This window comes from Ascochyta rabiei, chromosome 10 (assembly GCF_004011695.2).
Source record: "Ascochyta rabiei chromosome 10, complete sequence".
NCBI classification, from domain to species: Eukaryota; Fungi; Ascomycota; class Dothideomycetes; order Pleosporales; family Didymellaceae; genus Ascochyta; species Ascochyta rabiei.
The window spans coordinates 653,408-673,179 of record NC_082414.1 but is presented as its reverse complement, the minus strand read 5'-3'; the positions used below and the strand labels follow the sequence as shown (position 1 = coordinate 673,179).

Sequence of the window (19,772 nt, the reverse complement as noted above, 5' to 3'; positions counted from 1 at the left end):
AGGCTCTGGTGCCCCACTTCCCCCACACGAGCATGTTAGCCGACTTTCGGGATGCCTGCGTCATGTGGAGTCGTCACCTGCGTCGATTGCGGAACGAAGTTGTCGGTTCGTCCAAGCGAAGTGGAAAACCGCAAACAGCGTCGAGAGGAAATGTCGCTGGAGCTTCCAATGCGCCACCGCAGTCACGATACTTGGTTGCTTGAACATTCCCACTGACGATGTGATGCTAGCCAAGTCGAAGATAGTGGAGATCCGAGTACGGATCTCGCGGAGGTTGTCCGATGTCTCCATACTTGTAATAAAGAGATGTGCAGCATAGCCTGCGTAGGTCTTTGCGGATTCGTGGACCATGAGCAGAGCCCCATCGTACCAGCTGTAATTGGCCCAGAAGGACCGTTCCGGAACCACCACTGCGCGACCTGTGACCGTCGTATGCGGAGGGCGGGATGACTTGGTACGATTCGTACATTGGCAACTTCCGACTCATGTATTTATGGACCTTGACCACCAACTTATTACTTGCCTACTGTGTTTCTGGATCGATACCACTCTGACTTACCTCAATCACTAAACCACAGCCTACACTAGCTCGGCCTTCGCGTTGGCTCACTACAAAGGCCCTGACCACCTTCTTCATCCATCAGTCAAAGACTGGAGCCTCGTAACTCACGCACTTCAACGTCCACCACCGCCACAACGACAAATTCAAATAAGATGGCTGTTGCACCGTCGTCGTCGAGCATGCCACGCGTGCAGCAACCACTCGGCAAGCCCTCGCCCTATATCATCCCTGCCTACGAAGGTGAGACGATCACCATTCCCGGCACAAAATCCACAGTCCGCATTCTCGCCTCTGCAAAAGAGACTGAGGGTCTCATTTCCGTTTTCGGGCTGGATGGAGCCGTCGCCGATGCTCCAGGTTTTCACTACCACAATCTGGCGCACGATGTCTTCCTATGCACCAGAGGCCATTTGAAAGTCTGGGCCGGCGACCGCTGCAAGATTCTCGGACCGGGAGACTTCTGCTACGTTCCACCTAAAATTGTGCATCAGCCGCAGTTACTGGACGACGGGAACAATGAAACCGTTGGACTGGTAACACCGGGGCAGTGGGTAGATTTCTTCCGCTTTGTGTCCGAAAAGTACGATGGCGTTGTGGCCAACGAGTTTGATCCACGGAATCCGGGAGATACATTCGGACCCAAGTTCCGTGAGATCAAGGAGAATTATGACGTTGTTTTTCAACGCGAGTATCAGGGCGCTGAGGTTTCCGAATGGACCAAGGAAGATTCAGTTTTGCCTGATGAGGCTGGTAAAAGCTACTACCTGAAAGCAAACACTGGGCCGTGTCATCTGCTGGAAGGCGTCTTGTCAAAGCCGTTTATTACAACGAAACAGAGCAAAGCATCGACGGGGAACTTTGCGATTACTAGCGTTGAGTCAAGCAATCGCCTGACCAATACAGTGTTTAGTAAGCCATTCGCGTTTGAGAAGACACATCAGGTGTACCACGTCCTGGATGGGGCTATCAACGTCACAATAGACGGCAGTGTAAATCTTGTCCGCGCAGGAGAGACCGCCTTCATCCCAGCAGGCACCGAAGTTGCAGTCGAGTTCGTGGACAGATATGTCCGCTTCTGGGCATACTCAAGCGGCGACGGTCTGGAATCGCTAATTGCCGAGGCTGGTGGCGAGTTTGAGGGCACCATGGTACCTGACCAGAGCAGGGGACTTGACACAGAGGCTCTGAAGAAGGCAGCGGAGAAATACAATGTTAGAGTCTCGGTGTAACATGTATGAATAGCAGCACCCGTTCAAAAATTATGTGTTCACGTTCCCGGACCTGCAGAGATTACCAGCACACAACTTCTAATATTTCTCTTCTGAGTTGGACAGACGTTGAGGAAACGAGGGCGATGTTTGCCAGGTCAGAACCCCGTCAAAATTGTTTTCAGGCGTTGTACCTTGCAGCTTCCTGTGTGTGTGGAAATGAGCGCAGCTGTGCCTATTAGATTCAGTCGCGACCAAAGCAGTGTTTTTGGCAGAGGACAAGCCTCGAATGTTGATCAAGGACGAGCGGAAGATTGGCGTCGCTAACCTCTCACTCAGTAAGCAGGGTGAACACAGAAAATTCTCGGTTTTAGAGTACCCAGCACATTTTAGTTGTAACGCTCATCCGGCGCTGATTACTGCACAATCTCGTTGCGTCGTAAATCACCCTCCTTCGCCATCAGCTGCATCTTCTCCTCGTCGATTACTAGCTTCTCCCCAAGTTCGTCCTCGTCGCCGTTGCCAGCCTCGACTCCAGCGCAACTCGGGACAAACCCCCCTATCAGCTACTCAGCCTCGTGCGAGTTTTTCGTAAGAGCATGATCGTCGTTGGGGGAAAAATGAAGATGTCAGTCGCGCTTTGATCCATACGACTTATACAGGCTTCTAAACAGCTCGTGCTCAGTGTTCGGTCACCAGTGCCATGCAATAATAGAAGTGGTCTCGGACTCCGTGTGTAGATGTCCTCCGTTTCCGCAGTCTGACTGGCCACAGTTGCACATCCTACGACCCGTGAATCTGAACCAGCAATAGTGAAGACGGGCGCTCCGCCAAATAACCAGCCAACCAGTACAAAATCTTCGATGCCACGACAGGGAGCTAATGTCTCGCGCAGTACTTGTTGTGTTCAGGGCTGAGATTTGTCTTTTTGATAGCCCATACCAACCCTCCACCAGCTCCATACGCCGAAACTCTCCATCTGCGCCCCAAACTCCTTGACGGTGTCCGTCTCTTCCAGCTTGCCATAAGGCACGCTGCGATCGTTTGCCTGAGCCTCGATCTGCTTCTCCGCAGGTTTCTTTACTAGTTGAAAGTCCTTGTAGCGCAATCTCTGGACGTCCCCTAGCCAGTCCCGGACTCCTGGTTCCGAGCCTTGACAGTACATGATACCTGGGCAGCCTCCGTAGCGCAGGAAGGCATAGACATTGTGATTTGAAGCTGCAGCGCGTAGTTTGGCGACCTTTCTGCGCGAGGTGATGTGGTGTGTTCGAACCAGGGCGTTGTAGAGTGGTACCGAGGACATGCTTGTATAGTTGATGCTCGTATAGTTGCGGCCAGTAATAGAGAAGCAGCAGACCATGCACGCCTGCACGTGACGTCAGTGAGATTTTCCATAGGTACTACCGCCATGTATGGCGAATGGTGGGCCAACAAGCCAACAACGAAACGCATGGCGCGACGATAACGACGAGACACGCCCGCCAACGGAGAGACATGCCGCCGAATCTGCTTCGTAAGGTCGCCGTTCCATCGCCGTCGGTCTTGAGCTTCCTGCGCGCCCAGGTCAATCATGCGTTCGAATCGCCGGTTGCGCAATGCGGCGCCCGTCTGGGGAGACAGCGCCGCACATGCATCCAGTCGACGCCATGCCTGACGACCTGTTCGGTGCCGGGCGCGCGTGGCTTCTCGACGTCTGGGCCATGCAGCGCGTGGCCGAGCATGTTCAGGCCGAAGAAACCGCACGCGCGCGGCCTTCTGCAACCGCCCGTACCGCCGTCGAACAGCACCAGCACCAGCACCGACGATGGCTCGACAAACGGCTCCGGCTACGGTGGCAGCCTGGGGCGCATGATGCGCACAGCCAACGAGCTGAAGATGCGCTGCACAGAGCTGGACGAGCACGGCAACGTCACGCTCGTGAGCGGCGAATTCAAGAAGAGCGAGCTGATTGCAAAGTATGGTCTGCTCCCACGAGATCTGCGCAAAATCGACTCGTCCCTGCTGCCACACATTCTCGTCCGCCCTTCCGCCATCCTCATCAACCTGCTCAACCTGCGCGTCCTGCTCAAGCACAATCGCGTCCTCGTCTTCGACGCTTACGGCACCACCGACTCCAAGTCGCAGAGCGTCTTCATGTACGATCTCGACCTGAAGCTGCGTCAGAAAGAATCCGTCGCAAACGGCACCCTGGCGTACGAGTTCCGCGCCCTCGAAGCTGTGCTCATCAGCGTCACGCTCTCGCTCGAGAAGGAATTTGAAGGCGTCAGCGAGCCCGTCGTGCGCGTGCTCCGCGAGTTGGAGGAAGACATTGATCGCGACAAGCTCCGTTACCTGCTCATCTACTCCAAGAAACTCGGCAGCTTTGAGCAGAAGGCGCGCCTGGTGCGCAATGCGCTCGAAGAACTCCTCGAAGCCGACGATGACCTGAGCGCCATGTATCTGAGCGAGAAGGCAGAGGGCAAGACGCGCGAGGAGGACGACCACACCGAAGTCGAGATGCTGCTAGAATCCTACCACAAAGTCGCCGACGAAATCGTCCAGGCTGCCGAAAACCTCGTATCTTCCATCCGCAACACGGAGGAGATGTACGTTTGTCCTGCTTCCATCTCTCAACGTTCCCCATCCATACTGACCTCCTGTGTAGCGTGAAGGCCATCCTTGACGCTAACCGCAATTCTCTCATGCTTCTCGATCTCAAGTTCTCCATCCTCACCCTCGCCATCACCGCAGGCACTTTCGTCGCGGCCCTGTACGGCATGAACCTGAAGAATTTCATCGAAGAATCCGACTTTGGCTTCTACGGTGTGTCTGGCTGGTGCACCCTCTTCGGCACTTTGGTCGCCATCTACGGACTGCAGAAGCTGAGGCGCGTGCAGCGCGTCAGCATGTATGCCCACGGGCCGGGCAGCATCGTAAGCAGCTCGCAAAAGGGCATCTGGGGGCTGGGTGTCTGGAGCGGTGGTGGACGTGCCAGCGTCCGCGGAACTTCTGAGAGCGTATCTGATGCTATCGGTGTGGGTGCCATCAAGCCGCGCGGCGCTGATACCCTGGGCGATCTGATCCACAGGGAGAGAGCTTTGTCGAGGAAGTTGGCCAAGGCAGAGAACAGGGCTGAGGACGTCTCCAGTCGTTGAGAGCAGCGCTTGTGCACACCGTGTGGTTTACTGACTTTTCTCAACTCACATCTTCTCTCTGGCATGGATGCATGGTCACGTTTAATTGCATAGCGCAGGCGTTTTGGATGGATAGATTGGCATGGGATAACAACTGTTGGACGCTGTTACGCACTCATGTAGTTGTAAGATATTGGAGCCATCAAAACCGTTGCAATGTCCTGTCCTTTTGTTTGTGATTTACAATCGTGTCGTCAACGGACATGGCACGGGTACCCAAGACCGATAAAACAAGCCTCAAGTGTGAGCTTTGTTTTGGTAGCTCCCAATCTAGGCGCCAATGTTCCGGTCCATGTCCTTCCCTCCATCGTACCCCTGTTCCCTCCTCGCCTTCGTCGCACTGTCCTCGTCGGTAGCCTTGTCTGTTTCGCCCGTCGTCGTATTTGTCTTGCCACCCATGCCGCCCTCCTGAATACTCTGACCGTAGCGGATTTTGTCGGCGGGTGTGATGCCTTGTGTGTTTGGCTCGTTGGTCTTGCTGTTGTCGAGTTGTGTAGGTTGTTCTGTGCTTGGCACGGTTGTAGCTGTGGCTGCGTTAGGAGGTCTGTCAAAGTCGTGATAGATTTTGGATATCGAGATGGTACCTCCTAGCTGACCAGCTTCCTGCTTGTGAGGGAGCATGTCGCTGTTCTCAGCTTCGTACTGGGTCTGCTCGCCGCCCTTTTCGGTATCCATGAGGCCTGAAGACATTGTCAAGATCTGCGCTGTTTCAGAAAGCGTTGAGCGGTTTGAAGTAAGCGGTAGTGGTGGTCATTGATGGAATTGGTGTATAGCTGGAGCTACGATGGAGCTTCTAGCTAAGCTCGACGCACATGACGTAGTAGCGGTAACGCGTTCCCCACTTCAACACCGGACGCCTTTTTGCTATATGCGAACCCCACTGACAACTGGCACCTTGCTAATGCCATGGCTTTGCGTTCAATCATCACGCAGAATCAAAATCGATGCCCATCGAGTAACTGTTTCGGTCAACGCATTGTCTTTGTCCACATTCAACAGGGCTGCACAGACCTTTCATATAACCTCATGTACTTCGCAACAAATGCTTCAAGATGGAAGATTTGCTTGCTGCCCATCTTGCATCTGTGCTCGTAGAAAGCCGCCCACTTGATGACTTCTGGTTTCAGTGCATCGTCCGTTTTTGGTATCAGCTTCCAAGTGAGCGTCTTGATGATCGTCGTTGAGTCGATGCAGTGTGACAGAAGGTCGTAGAGCAAGGCCCGGACTTGCAGTAGCCGCTGAGGGCTGCGTTCTTCGATAATTTGTTGCGCGATCTGCTCGATAAGTGCTTCCCAGTCTGGAGGCGGAATGTGTGTTTGGTCAGTGACTTTCTCGCTGTCATTCGTTAGTGACGGTCTCGATTCGCTTTCCGCCAGGACTAGGACAATGAGACATACTTCTGTGCATGCACAGATTCAAACATCAGCAGCGCTTTCCGCAGATTTCTTCCGCTTTCCTTTGCTATTCGCCTGTTGAGTGGTGCAACCTCACTCCAGCCTTCCTTGTTTCCTACAGTCCTCAAAACCCCACATATCTCGTCCTCTGTTGGTGCTGCAACTCTAACGAGCAGTGTCCTACTGCGAATGGGTGCAATGATGTTGCTTGTTGAATTCGCTAGGAGGATCAATCGTAGGTTGGGACTGTATTTCTCCATCGTCCGTCTGAGTGCTGCCTGTGCATCTCTTGTCAAGTGATCTGCCTCATTGATCACAACCACCTTGAAGCGTTGCTTTGCGCCTAGATCAACCTGTTGTGTTTGCGCGACTTCCTTAAGCAAGTCCTGAACGACCACTCTGTCGTAGTTGCCGACGTCTGAAGGTGTGATTTCGAGGTGATATACGGATGCGACAATGTTGAATTCGAGCTTGCGGTTCGTGGTCGTCTGGAAGACACGGGCATCGATCTTGATTTTCTCGACACCAGGCCCATAGAGCTCTTTGAGTGTTGCGACAATGCGGGTCTTCTTGCCTGCACCGGACGGTCCGTACACGAGAAGATGTGGAAAATCGCCGCTTTGTGCCTAGAGGGTGAGGATGGTCAGTGAAAGAGGTTGTGCGTTTAGAGAATGCACCCACAAGAGCTCTGAGTCGCTCAGAAAGCTCCGGGTGATAGTTGAGAGCTTCTAGGTTTCGAGGACGGTGTTTGTCTACGAGCAGTGCCATCTTGTAGGTGTTGTGTAGTGAAACCCAGGGTTTGACGATATCGCAAAGAGTCGACGCGTCGCGAAAGTGGCGACGCGTTGAGTGGCTGACGCTATGACCGCCCGGTTCACTTTTCTACTCCAATCAAGCACCAGAAATCTCACGCACCAGAACGAAACAATTGCTTTGGAAGCTGGCACTTTTTCATAGGTCATCGAGGGCCTGCCTAATGCATTGACGCCTACATGGTTCGAAGAGAACAATCTACAGATGGGCAACGTGTGATCCAATGGACATGGGGGTATGTAACTTCAGTAAGACAATGTGTAGGGGATGGGCAGCATCGTATCGTAAATGTAAGCCGTCCGCTTGATGGTTGGCACAGCACTTTCAGACTCGAACCTCAACGAAAATTCCGAGATCAATAGCGACGGGAGTCGTAGCTTCTGTCTTCATACCCGCTGGCACTGGTCCGGCCCTTGTAGTCGTCATAACTTGTACGCGGTTGCGAGTCGTACAAGCTGTCTGTCCCCACCGTGCCTCCTCTGTGACGATTCTGCCTTCTCATATCTTCGTCTTTGCTGCGGCGGCGTCCATCATCCTGGACATTGTGTAAGTTCGACGAAGAGTGGCTCGCAGGCATGTCGTTGATGTTACTATCGGAATTTGTGCCGTAGCTCGAGAAGCTGGGACTCCTGGTTCGACGTGCGCTCGACCTTGGTTGCTGCTGATTGTACGTATCGTTCGGTGGTGGTGGTGCCCATTGACATTGACTTTGGTTCACTGTCGATTGCGCACGTCTGCGTTGACCGCCCGATGTGGTATCGGAGTGCGTGCTTTGAGACAAATCATCATACACCTTGCCGCCACTCGGGTTTGCGGAATACGGGTTTCTCTGTCGCTCGATTGGGACAAAGCTCGAGTCATGTTCGCCTTCAGAGTCGGAGTTCCTCAGGTCAGGTTGTCCACTGTATGGACTACGTTCACGCTCCAAGCTTGGAATAGCGGCGCTGGTATCGACTTTGGGCGGTGGGGGTGGTGGGGGGAATGTTGGAACTTTGCGAAGCGGGCTGACGCCTTCGGCAGACAGGTTTGCAGCGCATCTTTGTTGGGCTTGCACGTTCTCGGTTCTTGGAAACATGCGCCTAGGAAGCTCTTTGGGAAACCTTTCTTTCGTGTTGTCCGCATTGCTGATAGGCATGCCTAGTACAGCCTTTGTGATTCGCTCGTGTTCAGTATCAGGATAAGCCAATATCATGGCAGTCATCCACTCTTCAAATCCCTTTGGAGTCAAGGCAGGAATGTAAGGCAGTTCCGCAGGGTGCTCCTGGATGAGATGATGCTGGCAACGCATGCTCTGGTAGACCTTGGACAAAGCAGCGTATGACAATTCCCCGAATATCGCTGATTGACGTTAGCAGTGGAAAGCTTCAACGCTTTGTAGATTTTTTCAGAGCTCTTACTTTGCCATGGGTAAACCTCACTCAAGACCTGGACGTCTTCGTAAAACTTTTGCATCTTTGCAGGCGAGATGACAAGGCTTCTCTTCGGTTCGTAGTCCTCGATCTGTTCAAATCATTAGCTCCCCTTCCGTTGCCAATGTGATGCACAACTTACCAGATGCATCGCAAGGCCGCGAAGGAATTCTCCAAGGCGCGGCAGAGGCCGACCTTGCAGGTCAAACAGCCGCTGCCACATCTTCTCGATGGGTGTAAAGTCGTCCGTTGCCATCCTCATCGCAGGAGCGGGTCGTTCCGGCGCTCGTTCTCGACGTGGAATGTCGATAGGCACACTTGAATCGTAGCGAGATGTCAGGAGGTCGTCCATGCCTCCGTCGAAAGTCGACCCGCGACTTGCTAAATCTTGTGCGGATGACGGTTGGCTAGGGGCGTCTTGATAGAAGGGCGAAGGCGGCGCATACACGTTTCGAGCGGGGAACGATGCGCTTGTAGAGTCTGGCGATGGTGGGATGTGTTGTTGCGGTGGTGCTGGACCAGACTGAGCTGGTGATGCACCGGCGATGCCACTTTGCTTGATTTCATGCAGCACCGATTTTTTCACTTCGGCTGCTATCTGGGCGATGAGATCAGGGTCGACTGTTCTCGCTGCGTCTGACTGATCAAAAGCATTGCCAATTGCGCTCTTGAGTGGTTGCTGAGCAGGCTGCGGTGAATTGTCTGAAGCAGCGTTGGACGAGGAATGTGATCGTCCACGGAGCGGAACATGATGTGGTGTATCGTGGCTGTACCAGGACCCATATGCTCGGGGGTCACGAGGACCATAGTCATCGTAAGATGCGTTGCGGCGTCTGTCGTAGTCCATGGTGTCGACCGTTGTGAGCCAATGATAAGGCGCGTAGTGCGGTGTGACAGCTATCTAGTTGCGTCTCAGACGGAGGTGATAGCGGAGCGCAACAGACAGGCGCTGGTGCACTCGCAGAGCTCCCATGCAAGAGAGGTCGAAGTCAGGCTCGGCGCGAGAATGGTAATGATGCGCAGGTATGGTCATGCACATTGGAGTTGGAGGTATCGCAGAGACGGCTAGCTCAGCCTTCGGCGCCTGAAGTGACGTCTGACTTGCAGGGTGCGGCAGGTGGGTTGAAGGCGACGAGCAGGCCATGTAACAGACTGTCAGCAGGGCAGAAGCAGGGTCCGAGTGTTTGGCTGAGCACGAGCAGGCGTTCGCATATGCGTTGTTCTAGTGAAGCAGCTTGTGTGAACGATCACTTCTGCTTGTAGAGGAGAGTTGGGTGCGTCATGGCTAGATGGCTAGATGGCTGCATGGCTAGATGGCTGCATGGCTGCATGGCTGCATGGCTGGAGCAGGCCTGCAGTCCGGTTGTTCTCAACCTTTACCTGCACAACCGTTGCCAGTACGGGCCTGGTCAGCGATTGACGGTCGAACGGACTCTCAGCGTAGAGTCTTGACTCCAGAGTCCAGAGTCCCTCTGGTCGGTTTCGTTGTGTCTGCAGGGCACAGGGCACAGGGCACATGGCGCATGGCGCATGGCACATGGTATGGTGGGCGTCAGAGTGCGTGCGCTGAGAGCACTGGAGGGGATTAGGTGCTTTTCTGTGTCGTACTTACTAGATTTCGGCAGCCAACCGGGTCGGGTATGGCGGGTCGCTCACCCCTGACTAGCTCTGGTGGGACTTTAGACGAGACGAAAAATAAGGTTTGCAGTAGAGGGGTTTAGGTTAATTAAAGTACAGTAAATCTAGCATGTTAGTAATTGTCTTTTTATCTTAGATTTGTTAGTAAACATATATATAATATAGAACCTAATTAACACCTTATAGTATTTAGTTTTATAACCTAGTATCTCTAAACTACCTCTAACAACGCAATTACCACCGCCTCTGCTGCTGTTACTGTTATTACCTAGCTAGATAAGAGTAAAGGTCTAAAGTAGCTATAGAGACTATTCTGCTAGTTTACTATCTTTAAAGTAATACTAAATATGTAGTTATCTAAGGCTAACAGTAGGATTAACAACAAGCTATTTTACTTTTTTACTTAGTTTATAAAGGCAGAGATAAAGAAGCTAGCTGTAAGTCTTAACCTACTACTTAAATACAGTAGTAATAAGAGATCTAGGTATCTATTAGCATTAGTCTCTTTGCTAGAGGAGGCCTTGCTGGTGTTTTACTAGCGTGCTGCTTACCTGTTAGCCTTTAGCTATATTATCTATGTATTTAGTAGAAGTTGTTTATAGCTTAGGGCTGTCTAAAACAGGGTTTTATAGTATATCTAGGGTATATAGAGTAGTTAGATTAAGTTAGATTTAAGTATAATAAAATAACTAATAATAGAGGCGTGCTGTAAAGCTATTAGTAGCTTACTTATAACTACTAACAACCTTATATTTAGCTTTATTAATAGTATAGAGATTGCGGTTTACAGACCTATATTTATAGATTAGTAACTATACTACTCTAGTTATAAAAAGTAATACTTACTTGTCTATATAGTAGTTGTCTTACCTAACAGATTGTTTAGTAGTTACTTTGCTAGCGTCCTATTATCTAGTAGAGACGTAACTACGTGTATTATACTTAACTTTAGCAGCTAACTTAGTGCGTTAATAAGCTAGCTGCTACTAAACTAGTACTAATATATATATAGTAACGTAGCTTTTAGAAGCTAGGATTATATGCTAGGACTATATAAAGATATTAATAGAGAGTACTTAACACCTACGTAGAAGAAGATTAATTAGTAGTTATTAACTAAGCAGATAGTAGTTAAGTAGGGCTTTAGTAGGGTAAAACAAAACTTTAAAATACTCTAACTACGCACCTTATTAATTACTAGGTTGTTACTAATCAGGATCTACATACTAGTTTTCTTATTTCTGTAGAATTACTAGACCTGCCTAAGGTAGATAAATTAGATTATGTAGTTATTTAGTATAAAGGTGCTATTACTAGAGGAGTACGTAAGTAGTAAATTTAAGTTAAATTAGGAGTAGAGGTGTAGGATAGCAGTAATTATAGAAGATTTAGTGTATTAGTGTTAAGTTTTACTATGTCTAATATACTTATAGGGCTTATAACGCGCTAAAAACAGCAGAAAACTATGTAAAACTAATAGCTGTAAGCTGTCTACAGACTATCTGTAGGTTAAGAGGAATATACCTTATAAGTAGGTCTATTTTATATAGTAAGCTTATATAAACACTAAGGGTTAAACCTAGTAGAATCTATAAAATTACCTAAAATTAGCTTAGTTTTATAGGCTGCTGTAACTACCCTACAGCGCTAGCGCTTACTACTGCCTAATCTATATAGTGCTAAACTAAAAATAGTAATATATAGACCCTACTAACGCATATCTATATAGCAGCTTAAAATACTATATTTATTAGATTATTAAGTATAACACTATGCTGCTGCCTATATACCTATCCTACCTACCTTAATTTATCTAATAGAGCTAAAATACGCTTTATTATCTTATCTATCTCTTTATAACGTGTCTTATTACGCTCTTCTAGTGCTATAAGACATTATACAGTCTCTTATTAAGACTCTTTAATAAATTACTAAAGGTTAGATCTTCTACCTATACTAGTAGCAGCAGCAGCTAACTTAGCTGCCCTATCCTCTGTTACTCTAGCTAAGGCTCTTATAGACTAACTTAAGGCTAGTACAGACTCCTCCTTCTCTTACTATTACTTCTTCTTAGCACTTCTAAGCGTTAAACTACTTCTAATTAACTAGGAGGTAGTGCCTAATACAGAGTGCACGTTGTCTAAATCCTTAAAGCTATTACTATTGCCCTTAACAACTCTAATCTTACTTAGTTTATTAGAGTAAGATTATGCTAACGTTGTCTTTACAGTCTACTTAGCAGTTTACTACAGCGTCTCTCTCTTCTTCTACTTTTCCTTATTTACCTTGTGCTCTGCTATATACTACGCTAACCTCTCTCTTATAGTATTAACGTGCTCCTAGTAGCTACTACACCTAATATTGCTTCTAGATGTGTTGTCTACTGCTATCTCTATATTCTAATTACGTAGTTAAGAGTCTATAAACTTTGTTATAGCGTTAATTAATACCTCTTAGTGTCTCTTAATAAACTAGTGTTGTATAAATACGTAGAAGTTACCCTTCTTTTATAGATATAGATAGTAATAATATAAGGTTACTACTAGCTCTATAATTATATACTTTTCCTGCGCACTTATATACTTTAGACGCTTCTACCCTCTTATATCTTTATTACTACTATTATTAGGTCCTATACTACCTCTTCTTAGAGCTCTATCTAACGCAGTTAAGTTAAGACTCTAATTAGCTTTAAGCGTCTAGGCGATAAACCTGTGTGTAGGGGTTAGGAGGTAGGATAGATTAGTGCTAACGTTAAGAGGTAGACCTTGTAGTAGACGTAGTAGTGTTGCTAGTAGTTATAATAACAATATAACAGACACTAATAAGAGGTAGGGTAAGACAGTAACTTCTATTACAGAGGCCTTAACTTTAGAAGCCTGCTGCGCTACCTATGTAGTAGTACTAGGGCTTATTGTTTAGGTATAGGGTTGTAAACTAGGTAGGTCCTCTATCTTTTAGATCTAGTAATAAAATATACTATAGTAAAAAATCTAGTTTACTTTACAACTTTACAACTAGTTAGTTATAAACTAGTAGTTAACTGCTAAGAAAAGGTTTAAGTTTTTGTCTAAACTAATGCTAAACAGCATATCTAGCAGGCATTATTATTAGTGTTACGCCGCGCGTCTTGGTAAGCCACAGAAACAGTAATCTGTCACGGAAAAGTAAACTACCTAATCCCCTCCACTGATGACGGCGCAGTTCCACAGCCGCAGGTCCACCTTGTGCGCACGTACACAGCAAGTAGCACGTCTTTGTTTACATGGACGAGCGTCCTTTGTAGGCGGCAGGTGCTTGTTTGCGAGCTGGGGGTTTGGCTGCTTGCAGCGATGGCTACAGCCACAGGAACACGCTGTGTGTGAGTGTGTCTGTCTGTGTCTGTCTGTCTGTCTGTGTCTGTCTGTCTGTCTGTGTCTGTCTGTCTGTCTGTGTCTGTCTGTCTGTCTGTCTGTCTGTGTCTGTCTGTGTCTATGTCTATGTCTGTGTCTGTGTCTGTGTCTGTGTCTGTGGACATCAACCACATTTACAACACCACGCAGTACACAAGGACTGTCTCTGCAGAGGCCGCGCACATCGCAATCATTCGCGGTCGAGCGGTGCGGGGCGCGTTGATTGCATGGGTGAGGCGCAATGCCGTGGGCAATGCCCGGGTGCTGGCACTGTGTGTGCAGGTACAGTGGATCGCAAATCTGAAACCGGGTGAAACGCGCTGGGTCGACTAGCGTGCTCGCCCACTCTTCAGCGCAACACTCGTCGGTCTTGCCAGTGGGATTGTTGTCTTGCTGCTGGCTCTCACCTGCTACCTCGCTTGCCACAGCATTCCGGGGAGCCCGCCCGCCTGCTTATGCCGCCGCCGCTGCTGCTGCTGCTGCTGCTGCCGCTGCCGCTGCCGTTACTCCTGTTACTGCTGCAATAAAGACGCCCACGGCCCCACGCTGGCCCCCGTGTCCAACATAACGACCATCCCAACACAAGGCCCTGAAGCTGTCCTCCTCGTCAGAAGCCTGCCGCTTAAACCCGACGCCGCCCTTCACCTCGACCCGGCACCTCTGCCTGGCTGCCTCGTCCAGCTGCCCTTGTGCTCCATTGCTATTGTGCTCTGCTATTGTGCACTGCTACTGCGAGCCCGGGCTCTACACACTCGTGTGCTGGCTACTCCACCGCGGTCACCATCCAGACCAGCACCGCTGCCATCGACGTCCTCTACATGATGTGCATACGACAATAAACACCGACGACCGAAGTTCAACCGCCTTGCCTCCTCTTCGCTCACCAGCTCTCACTTCATCCTCCCATACTCGCACCCTCGCCTTCTTCATCCCCTAGTCACGAGACATGGCCATGCTTGCCGCAAAGTCCCCCTACCCTACACCGTCGCTGGGTGCAGGTCCCTCGCAGTCGACCTCTCAGTACAACGCCACCATGAGCAACTACCGCAACCACGCCACCAACGCTCGGACAGACCAGTCCATGTTTGTCTCGCCCACAGAGTCAGACTTCTCGGAAATCTACGACGCTCCTGATGCCGTCCGGTAGGTTGCTACTCATGCTGCATCGACGGACTGTCATGCTGACTGCCGCAGGAATTGGGACGAGGACAAGGTGGTTGACTGGCTGAAACGCATCAACTGTGCCCAGTACATCGAGCTGTTCAGGCGTACGTCACACACGCACTCTCGTCCCCACTCCAGCAACAAGACACTGACAGACTCAGAAAATCACATCAACGGCGAGAATCTCATGGAAATGGACCAGACACACCTGCGAGACATGGGCATCAAGAAAGTGGGCGACCGCGTCCGCATTGGCTCACAGGCAAAGCAGCTACGCAACAAGGAGTTCAAGAAGGCCTCCCGACGGACGTCCAACAGACAGTCACTGGCTACGCTCGACAATTCAGCATACACTCCACCTTCCGGCTCGCCACGGCCGTTGCTCCCGCCTACTCGGGCTGCTCCTATCAGCTCACGAACAGAGAAGCGCATGTCTCGGCAGATTGCTCCTTCGGAAATGAACTTCGCGTACGGCGCAAAGTCCCCATCTCGACCAAGCTCCCCACTGGTCGACCAAGAAAATCGCGTGCTCCGAGCTCAACGTCAGGCCGGCCTGAACAGCCCCAAAGATCCCAGCAAAACATATGCCGCACATCCCCTCAGCGCTCGCTATGCGCCAACCCAACGGACCACGCCCACCGAGACTCCACAAACAGCTCGTTTTGCACATCATGTACGAGCCAGCCCCAGTCTTGATAGCGCAACCAACAGTGCCATCTTACCTCACGACAAAGCCTGGATTCGAGTCATTTACGATGGTGGGCGAACGTCTGTTGTCACCATCGAGGGATGCAAGACAGCCGAGGAGGTGATGCTCAAGACACTTAGGAAAGCTCATCTCAACGAAGCGCACATCAAAAACTACTGCTTTTACATCCTCGACAGTGCCGAACCAGACCCGTCACTCGCTGAGCGCCTCAGTGACATTGAGCTCTTTAGACTCTGCAAAGACTCGAACCGGCACGAACGAGGGCGACTGATCTTACGCAAAGTGCACGCTGGAGAACCTGACGAGGATCAACTCAAGGCTGCCGCTGGCATATATGCCCAGCAAAATTTCCAGCAGACGCAGAACATCTACGTACCAGCGACGAACAGGAGTCAACTCAAGATTGAAAAGTTGACCGGAGAATCGCTTGCAGCTGTTAGCTATCCTCTTTCGCCCGCATCGGCGCGAGAACGTGAACGACACATTAATTCGACAGCACAGAACCTGGAGGGACCTGACAACTCTGTACGATCGCCAGTCTACCATGCACGTGCTCGCAAGCTGAAGCAGTTCTACGGTGCTCGACCTCCTAGCGAGCTGATTACCTCCGACCTTACTTCGTACTTCCCCGATGTGGAAAAGGGGGAGATTGACAAGACTGTCCGCATGTCTGTCCGCCGCTCGCGTCGCCTGAGTAAAGCTGCGTCTCGCCTTTCTATGGCGTCGAACTTCAGCGTAGCTTCCAGCTTGAAGGACGCACCTCCTCTGCCCTCCATCGCCGATAGCTGGTTGCAGGGTGGGAATCAGGCTAGACCGTTGAGACCGCTCTCCGTTATGAGACTTGGCTTGCCCTCGCAACATGGCTATCGCGACTCCATGGCGTCGTCTGTACTGGAGCCCCTTGACGAAGAATCACCTCTGGAGCCCAATCGAAAGTCGTACGTTTCATTCGGTGACGGAAGCGGATCTGACACTCTTGCCGTGACAGATCCGGACGGCAACACTACCATGCAGTCGTACTTCGATGACGGCGGTAGCAGCCTTGCCGGCAGCAGTACCGAAAACACCGAGAATGGCGACTCGCTTAACAAGCGCTTGTCTGAAGCTATTGCTGAGGACGGCGAGGAATACGATGACGAGTTGACAGAATACCTTGAACAGGATTCTTGGGAGAACGTCAAGTACATGAAAGGAGCGCTCATAGGACAGGGTTCCTTTGGTAGCGTGTACCTTGCGTTACATGCAGTGACTGGTGAGCTCATGGCTGTCAAACAAGTCGAGCTCCCATCTGCTGCGGGTACATCGCAGATGGACCACAAGAAGACCAACATGGTGGAGGCCTTGAAGCATGAGATTGGCCTCCTTCGAGAACTGAAGCACAAGAATATTGTGCAATACCTAGGTTCCAACTCTGATGAGAGCCATCTCAACATTTTCCTTGAGTACGTCCCTGGTGGATCAGTCGCTACAATGCTGGTCAACTACGGGCCATTGGGCGAATCACTCATCCAGAATTTCGTACGCCAGATCCTCACTGGACTCTCATACCTACACTCCAGAGACATCATTCACCGCGACATCAAGGGAGCGAATATTCTTGTCGACAACAAGGGCTCCGTCAAAATCTCCGATTTTGGTATCTCGAAGCGCATCGAAGCATCTACCTTGGGTGGCAGCAAGAAGGGAGCCCAACGCGTATCGCTTCAGGGCTCCGTCTTCTGGATGGCACCCGAGGTTGTCCGCCAGACGGCATACACACGCAAGGCCGATATCTGGTCACTAGGCTGCCTCATCGTCGAAATGTTCTCGGGAAGCCACCCTCACCCGAGCTTAACACAACTGCAAGCCATCTTCAAGATTGGCGGCAGCGGTGATGCGAGTCCTACCATTCCTGACAACGCTGGCGAGGATGCTCGGGCCTTCTTGTCGCAGACCTTCCTCATCGACCACGAGAAGCGGCCGAGTGCAGATGAGCTCCTCGCAAGTCCCTTTATCACAAATCAAGGTGCATAGTCGGCGCGCTTGTCAAGCATCGGTTATTGTACCGATATACGACAGCAGAAGGCATGTATTTCCTGCAATCAGGAATGTCATTGTCAGTCGTTCTTCGCTTCACTTCTCTCTATCTTTATTTAATGCCCGCAACGCGCATATGCGAATGACTGTACTATATGATACCGCACCGAGAGGTGCTTGGAGCTGGCGGACTTTCGCAGCAGCTTACCTGGTGGAATCTAACGGTGTTTGGATCTGAGGCGGTGTATGATAGCTATCCATATTCATCAACACATACATACCTGATCTGCGGACCTTTTTCTTCTTCCACGCGAACCGCTCGCGTGCTATGTCGTTGTTTCCAGGTCAGTAAGCTCACTGAAGATCACGATGTCTCGCGGCACTTGGTCTCCGATATTTCCGCGCTGTGCTTGGTTCAGCTCCACAATTATCTACCTCGCTCATCGACGCGTTGCGGGGTAGTTCAAGCCGAGGCTCAACACAGCAGCCACTGACAGCCCAGATCTGGTCCAGATGATTGTTCATCTGCGACCATAATTTGGAGTAGCGGACCTCGTGACGCTTCCGAAGTAGCAGCCGTCGCGTCTGGCACGCGGTTTGGCGACCTGGATTGTGGGGTCGGACAGCTGCGGGTCCAATGGAGGGGTTTGAGGGGTATAAGACAAACGGTCGTTTTCCGTGCTCTTATCTCATCTCCCCGTCGCTATCTTGCTTTGGCTCGCTCTCAAAGAGTTTCCTGCCATTCATCCCGCACGGTCAAATCACAGTGGCATCCTAGAGATAGAAACACAGCAGTACACATCACGATGGGTGACATCCAGATTCCCAAGAAGCACAAGGCTGCCGTCTACGACAAGCCTGGGTCGATATCGACCAAGATTGAAGAGCTCGACGTGCCAGAGCCAGGTGCTGGAGAGGTGTTGATCAACTTGTATGTTTGCAGCCTCTATTGCCTCATCTACAAATCCAACTTCACTTTGATCTGCGCCACAAGCTTGCACACATAGCTAAGACATAATCAGAACTCATTCTGGTGTCTGTCACTCTGACCTGGGCGTCATGCTCAACGCATGGAAGATTCTTCCATTCCCGACACAGGCAGGCCAAGTGGGAGGCCACGAAGGAGTCGGCAAGATTGTCAAAATGGGACCCGGAACGGACAACTCTGCGGTCAAGGTCGGAGACCGAGTTGGCATCAAGTGGATGGCTGGCATCTGCGAAGCATGCGAGCCTTGTCGTGCTGGTATGGACGCGAACTGCTTCAGCGGCGTGAGCACCCTCCAACGACGATTTGAGCCAAAACGACTGACGCTCGCTACAGAAAATCTCTGGCTACTACACTCCCGGTACCTTCCAGCAGTACGTCCTTGGCCCTGCCAACTACGTGACCCCCATCCCAGATGGCCTCGACTCAGCTGCGGCTGCACCGCTTTTGTGTGCCGGCGTAACGGTCTACGCGGGTTTGCGCAAGACAAACGCAGAATCAGGAAACTATGTCGTCATCATGGGTGCTGGCGGTGGTCTCGGTCATCTCGCGGTAAGTCACCCAGGTCCACGTCGTAAGGGCACGATTTCCTGACACTACATGTAGGTTCAGTACAGTGCCCGAGGCATCGGCCACCGTGTGATTGGTATCGACCACTCAAGCAAGAAGGATCTCGTGATGGAATCAGGCGCGGAGCACTTCATTCCCGTCGATGGCACCGAGTCGCTTGCTGAAGCCGTCCAAGCCGTCACCGACGGGCACGGTGCCCACGCAGTCATTGTATGTACCGCGCATCAGGGTGCGTACGACGAGTCGGTCAAATTGTTGCGGTTTGGTGGGCGAGTGGTCTGTGTTGGTATTCCCGAGGGCGACATGAAGCCCATTGCGTCTGCCACTGCCGGACTCATGGTCGGAAAGGCGCTGCAGATCGTTGGCTCTGCGGTTGGTACAAGGAAAGAAGCAATCGAGGCAGTGGAGTTTGCTGCGAGAGGCATCGTGAAAACACATTTCAGGGTGGAAAAGCTGGACAAGCTGACGGATGTCTTCAAAGAAATGGACTCTCAGAAGGTGAAAGGGCGTGTGGTTATCGATCTGTCGGACTAGGCTTTGGTATAAGCTTGTAGAATGGATGGAACCGTACAGTTGAGTGCAACCCATGAATTTTGTGCAATTTTTAAACTCACAATCCACATTCGAGAGCAGCCGACTGATTGATTGTAAAGGACTGAATGGATGTGGACATGCAAGACGGTCTACGTGATGTGGATGATGGGATAGAAACCAGTCAGTTCTAGGCGTGAAGCTAGCA

At 50.8% G+C, this 19,772-nt stretch overlaps 8 protein-coding genes across 9 annotated transcripts, besides 10 other annotated features; 4 read left to right on the top strand and 4 right to left on the bottom strand.

Annotated features, from left to right (window-relative positions):
* Nucleotides 1–714: 714 nt before the first annotated feature.
* On the top strand, nucleotides 715–1,791 carry EKO05_0006311 (uncharacterized protein; the record flags this gene model as incomplete). The annotated part of the gene is made up of 1 exon (XM_038946077.1): nucleotides 715–1,791. One exon carries the CDS (start codon nucleotides 715–717, stop codon nucleotides 1,789–1,791), a length of 1,077 nt encoding a protein of 358 aa, XP_038797814.1.
* An 886-nt stretch (nucleotides 1,792–2,677) lies between these two features.
* EKO05_0006310 (uncharacterized protein) lies at nucleotides 2,678–3,073 on the bottom strand (the record flags this gene model as incomplete). The annotated part of the gene is made up of 1 exon (XM_038946076.1): nucleotides 2,678–3,073. One exon carries the CDS (start codon nucleotides 3,071–3,073, stop codon nucleotides 2,678–2,680), a length of 396 nt encoding a protein of 131 aa, XP_038797813.1.
* Nucleotides 3,074–3,489: 416 nt separating this feature from the next.
* Nucleotides 3,490–4,904, top strand: EKO05_0006309 (magnesium ion transporter; the record flags this gene model as incomplete). The annotated part of the gene is made up of 2 exons (XM_038940533.2): nucleotides 3,490–4,355; nucleotides 4,415–4,904. The coding sequence occupies 2 exons, from the start codon at nucleotides 3,490–3,492 to the stop codon at nucleotides 4,902–4,904; spliced, it is 1,356 nt and encodes a 451-aa protein (XP_038797812.2).
* A 309-nt stretch (nucleotides 4,905–5,213) lies between these two features.
* EKO05_0006308 (uncharacterized protein) lies at nucleotides 5,214–5,633 on the bottom strand (the record flags this gene model as incomplete). Of its 2 annotated transcripts, XM_059636768.1 has the most annotated exons (2): nucleotides 5,214–5,467; nucleotides 5,528–5,633. In XM_059636768.1, the coding sequence occupies 2 exons, from the start codon at nucleotides 5,631–5,633 to the stop codon at nucleotides 5,214–5,216; spliced, it is 360 nt and encodes a 119-aa protein (XP_059492751.1). The 2 variants fall into 2 exon arrangements, with proteins under 2 accessions (XP_059492751.1, XP_038797811.1); XM_038946075.1 differs by having other exon boundaries at nucleotides 5,214–5,633.
* Nucleotides 5,634–5,868: 235 nt separating this feature from the next.
* On the bottom strand, nucleotides 5,869–7,105 carry EKO05_0006307 (Replication factor C (RF-C) subunit; the record flags this gene model as incomplete). The annotated part of the gene is made up of 4 exons (XM_038940554.1): nucleotides 5,869–5,902; nucleotides 5,955–6,278; nucleotides 6,341–6,963; nucleotides 7,019–7,105. The coding sequence occupies 4 exons, from the start codon at nucleotides 7,103–7,105 to the stop codon at nucleotides 5,869–5,871; spliced, it is 1,068 nt and encodes a 355-aa protein (XP_038797810.1).
* Nucleotides 7,106–7,505: 400 nt separating this feature from the next.
* EKO05_0006306 (uncharacterized protein) lies at nucleotides 7,506–9,406 on the bottom strand (the record flags this gene model as incomplete). Its single annotated transcript, XM_038940271.1, has 3 exons — nucleotides 7,506–8,488; nucleotides 8,548–8,650; nucleotides 8,702–9,406. The coding sequence occupies 3 exons, from the start codon at nucleotides 9,404–9,406 to the stop codon at nucleotides 7,506–7,508; spliced, it is 1,791 nt and encodes a 596-aa protein (XP_038797809.1).
* A 433-nt stretch (nucleotides 9,407–9,839) lies between these two features.
* Nucleotides 9,840–9,903: a tandem repeat.
* Nucleotides 9,904–10,053: 150 nt separating this feature from the next.
* Nucleotides 10,054–10,100: a tandem repeat.
* A 35-nt stretch (nucleotides 10,101–10,135) lies between these two features.
* Nucleotides 10,136–13,388: a dispersed repeat.
* Nucleotides 10,930–10,938: an inverted repeat.
* Nucleotides 10,930–11,062: a mobile genetic element.
* Nucleotides 11,054–11,062: an inverted repeat.
* A 165-nt stretch (nucleotides 13,389–13,553) lies between the features above and the next one.
* Nucleotides 13,554–13,565: a tandem repeat.
* Nucleotides 13,566–13,666: a tandem repeat.
* Nucleotides 13,667–13,709: a tandem repeat.
* Nucleotides 13,710–14,045: 336 nt separating this feature from the next.
* Nucleotides 14,046–14,092: a tandem repeat.
* A 443-nt stretch (nucleotides 14,093–14,535) lies between these two features.
* Nucleotides 14,536–17,475, top strand: EKO05_0006305 (Mitogen-activated protein kinase kinase kinase; the record flags this gene model as incomplete). The annotated part of the gene is made up of 3 exons (XM_038940430.1): nucleotides 14,536–14,732; nucleotides 14,784–14,857; nucleotides 14,915–17,475. The coding sequence occupies 3 exons, from the start codon at nucleotides 14,536–14,538 to the stop codon at nucleotides 17,473–17,475; spliced, it is 2,832 nt and encodes a 943-aa protein (XP_038797808.1).
* Nucleotides 17,476–18,284: 809 nt separating this feature from the next.
* EKO05_0006304 (Alcohol dehydrogenase) lies at nucleotides 18,285–19,567 on the top strand (the record flags this gene model as incomplete). The annotated part of the gene is made up of 4 exons (XM_038940362.1): nucleotides 18,285–18,409; nucleotides 18,501–18,747; nucleotides 18,800–19,015; nucleotides 19,070–19,567. The coding sequence occupies 4 exons, from the start codon at nucleotides 18,285–18,287 to the stop codon at nucleotides 19,565–19,567; spliced, it is 1,086 nt and encodes a 361-aa protein (XP_038797807.1).
* Between the last annotated feature and the right edge of the window lie 205 nt (nucleotides 19,568–19,772).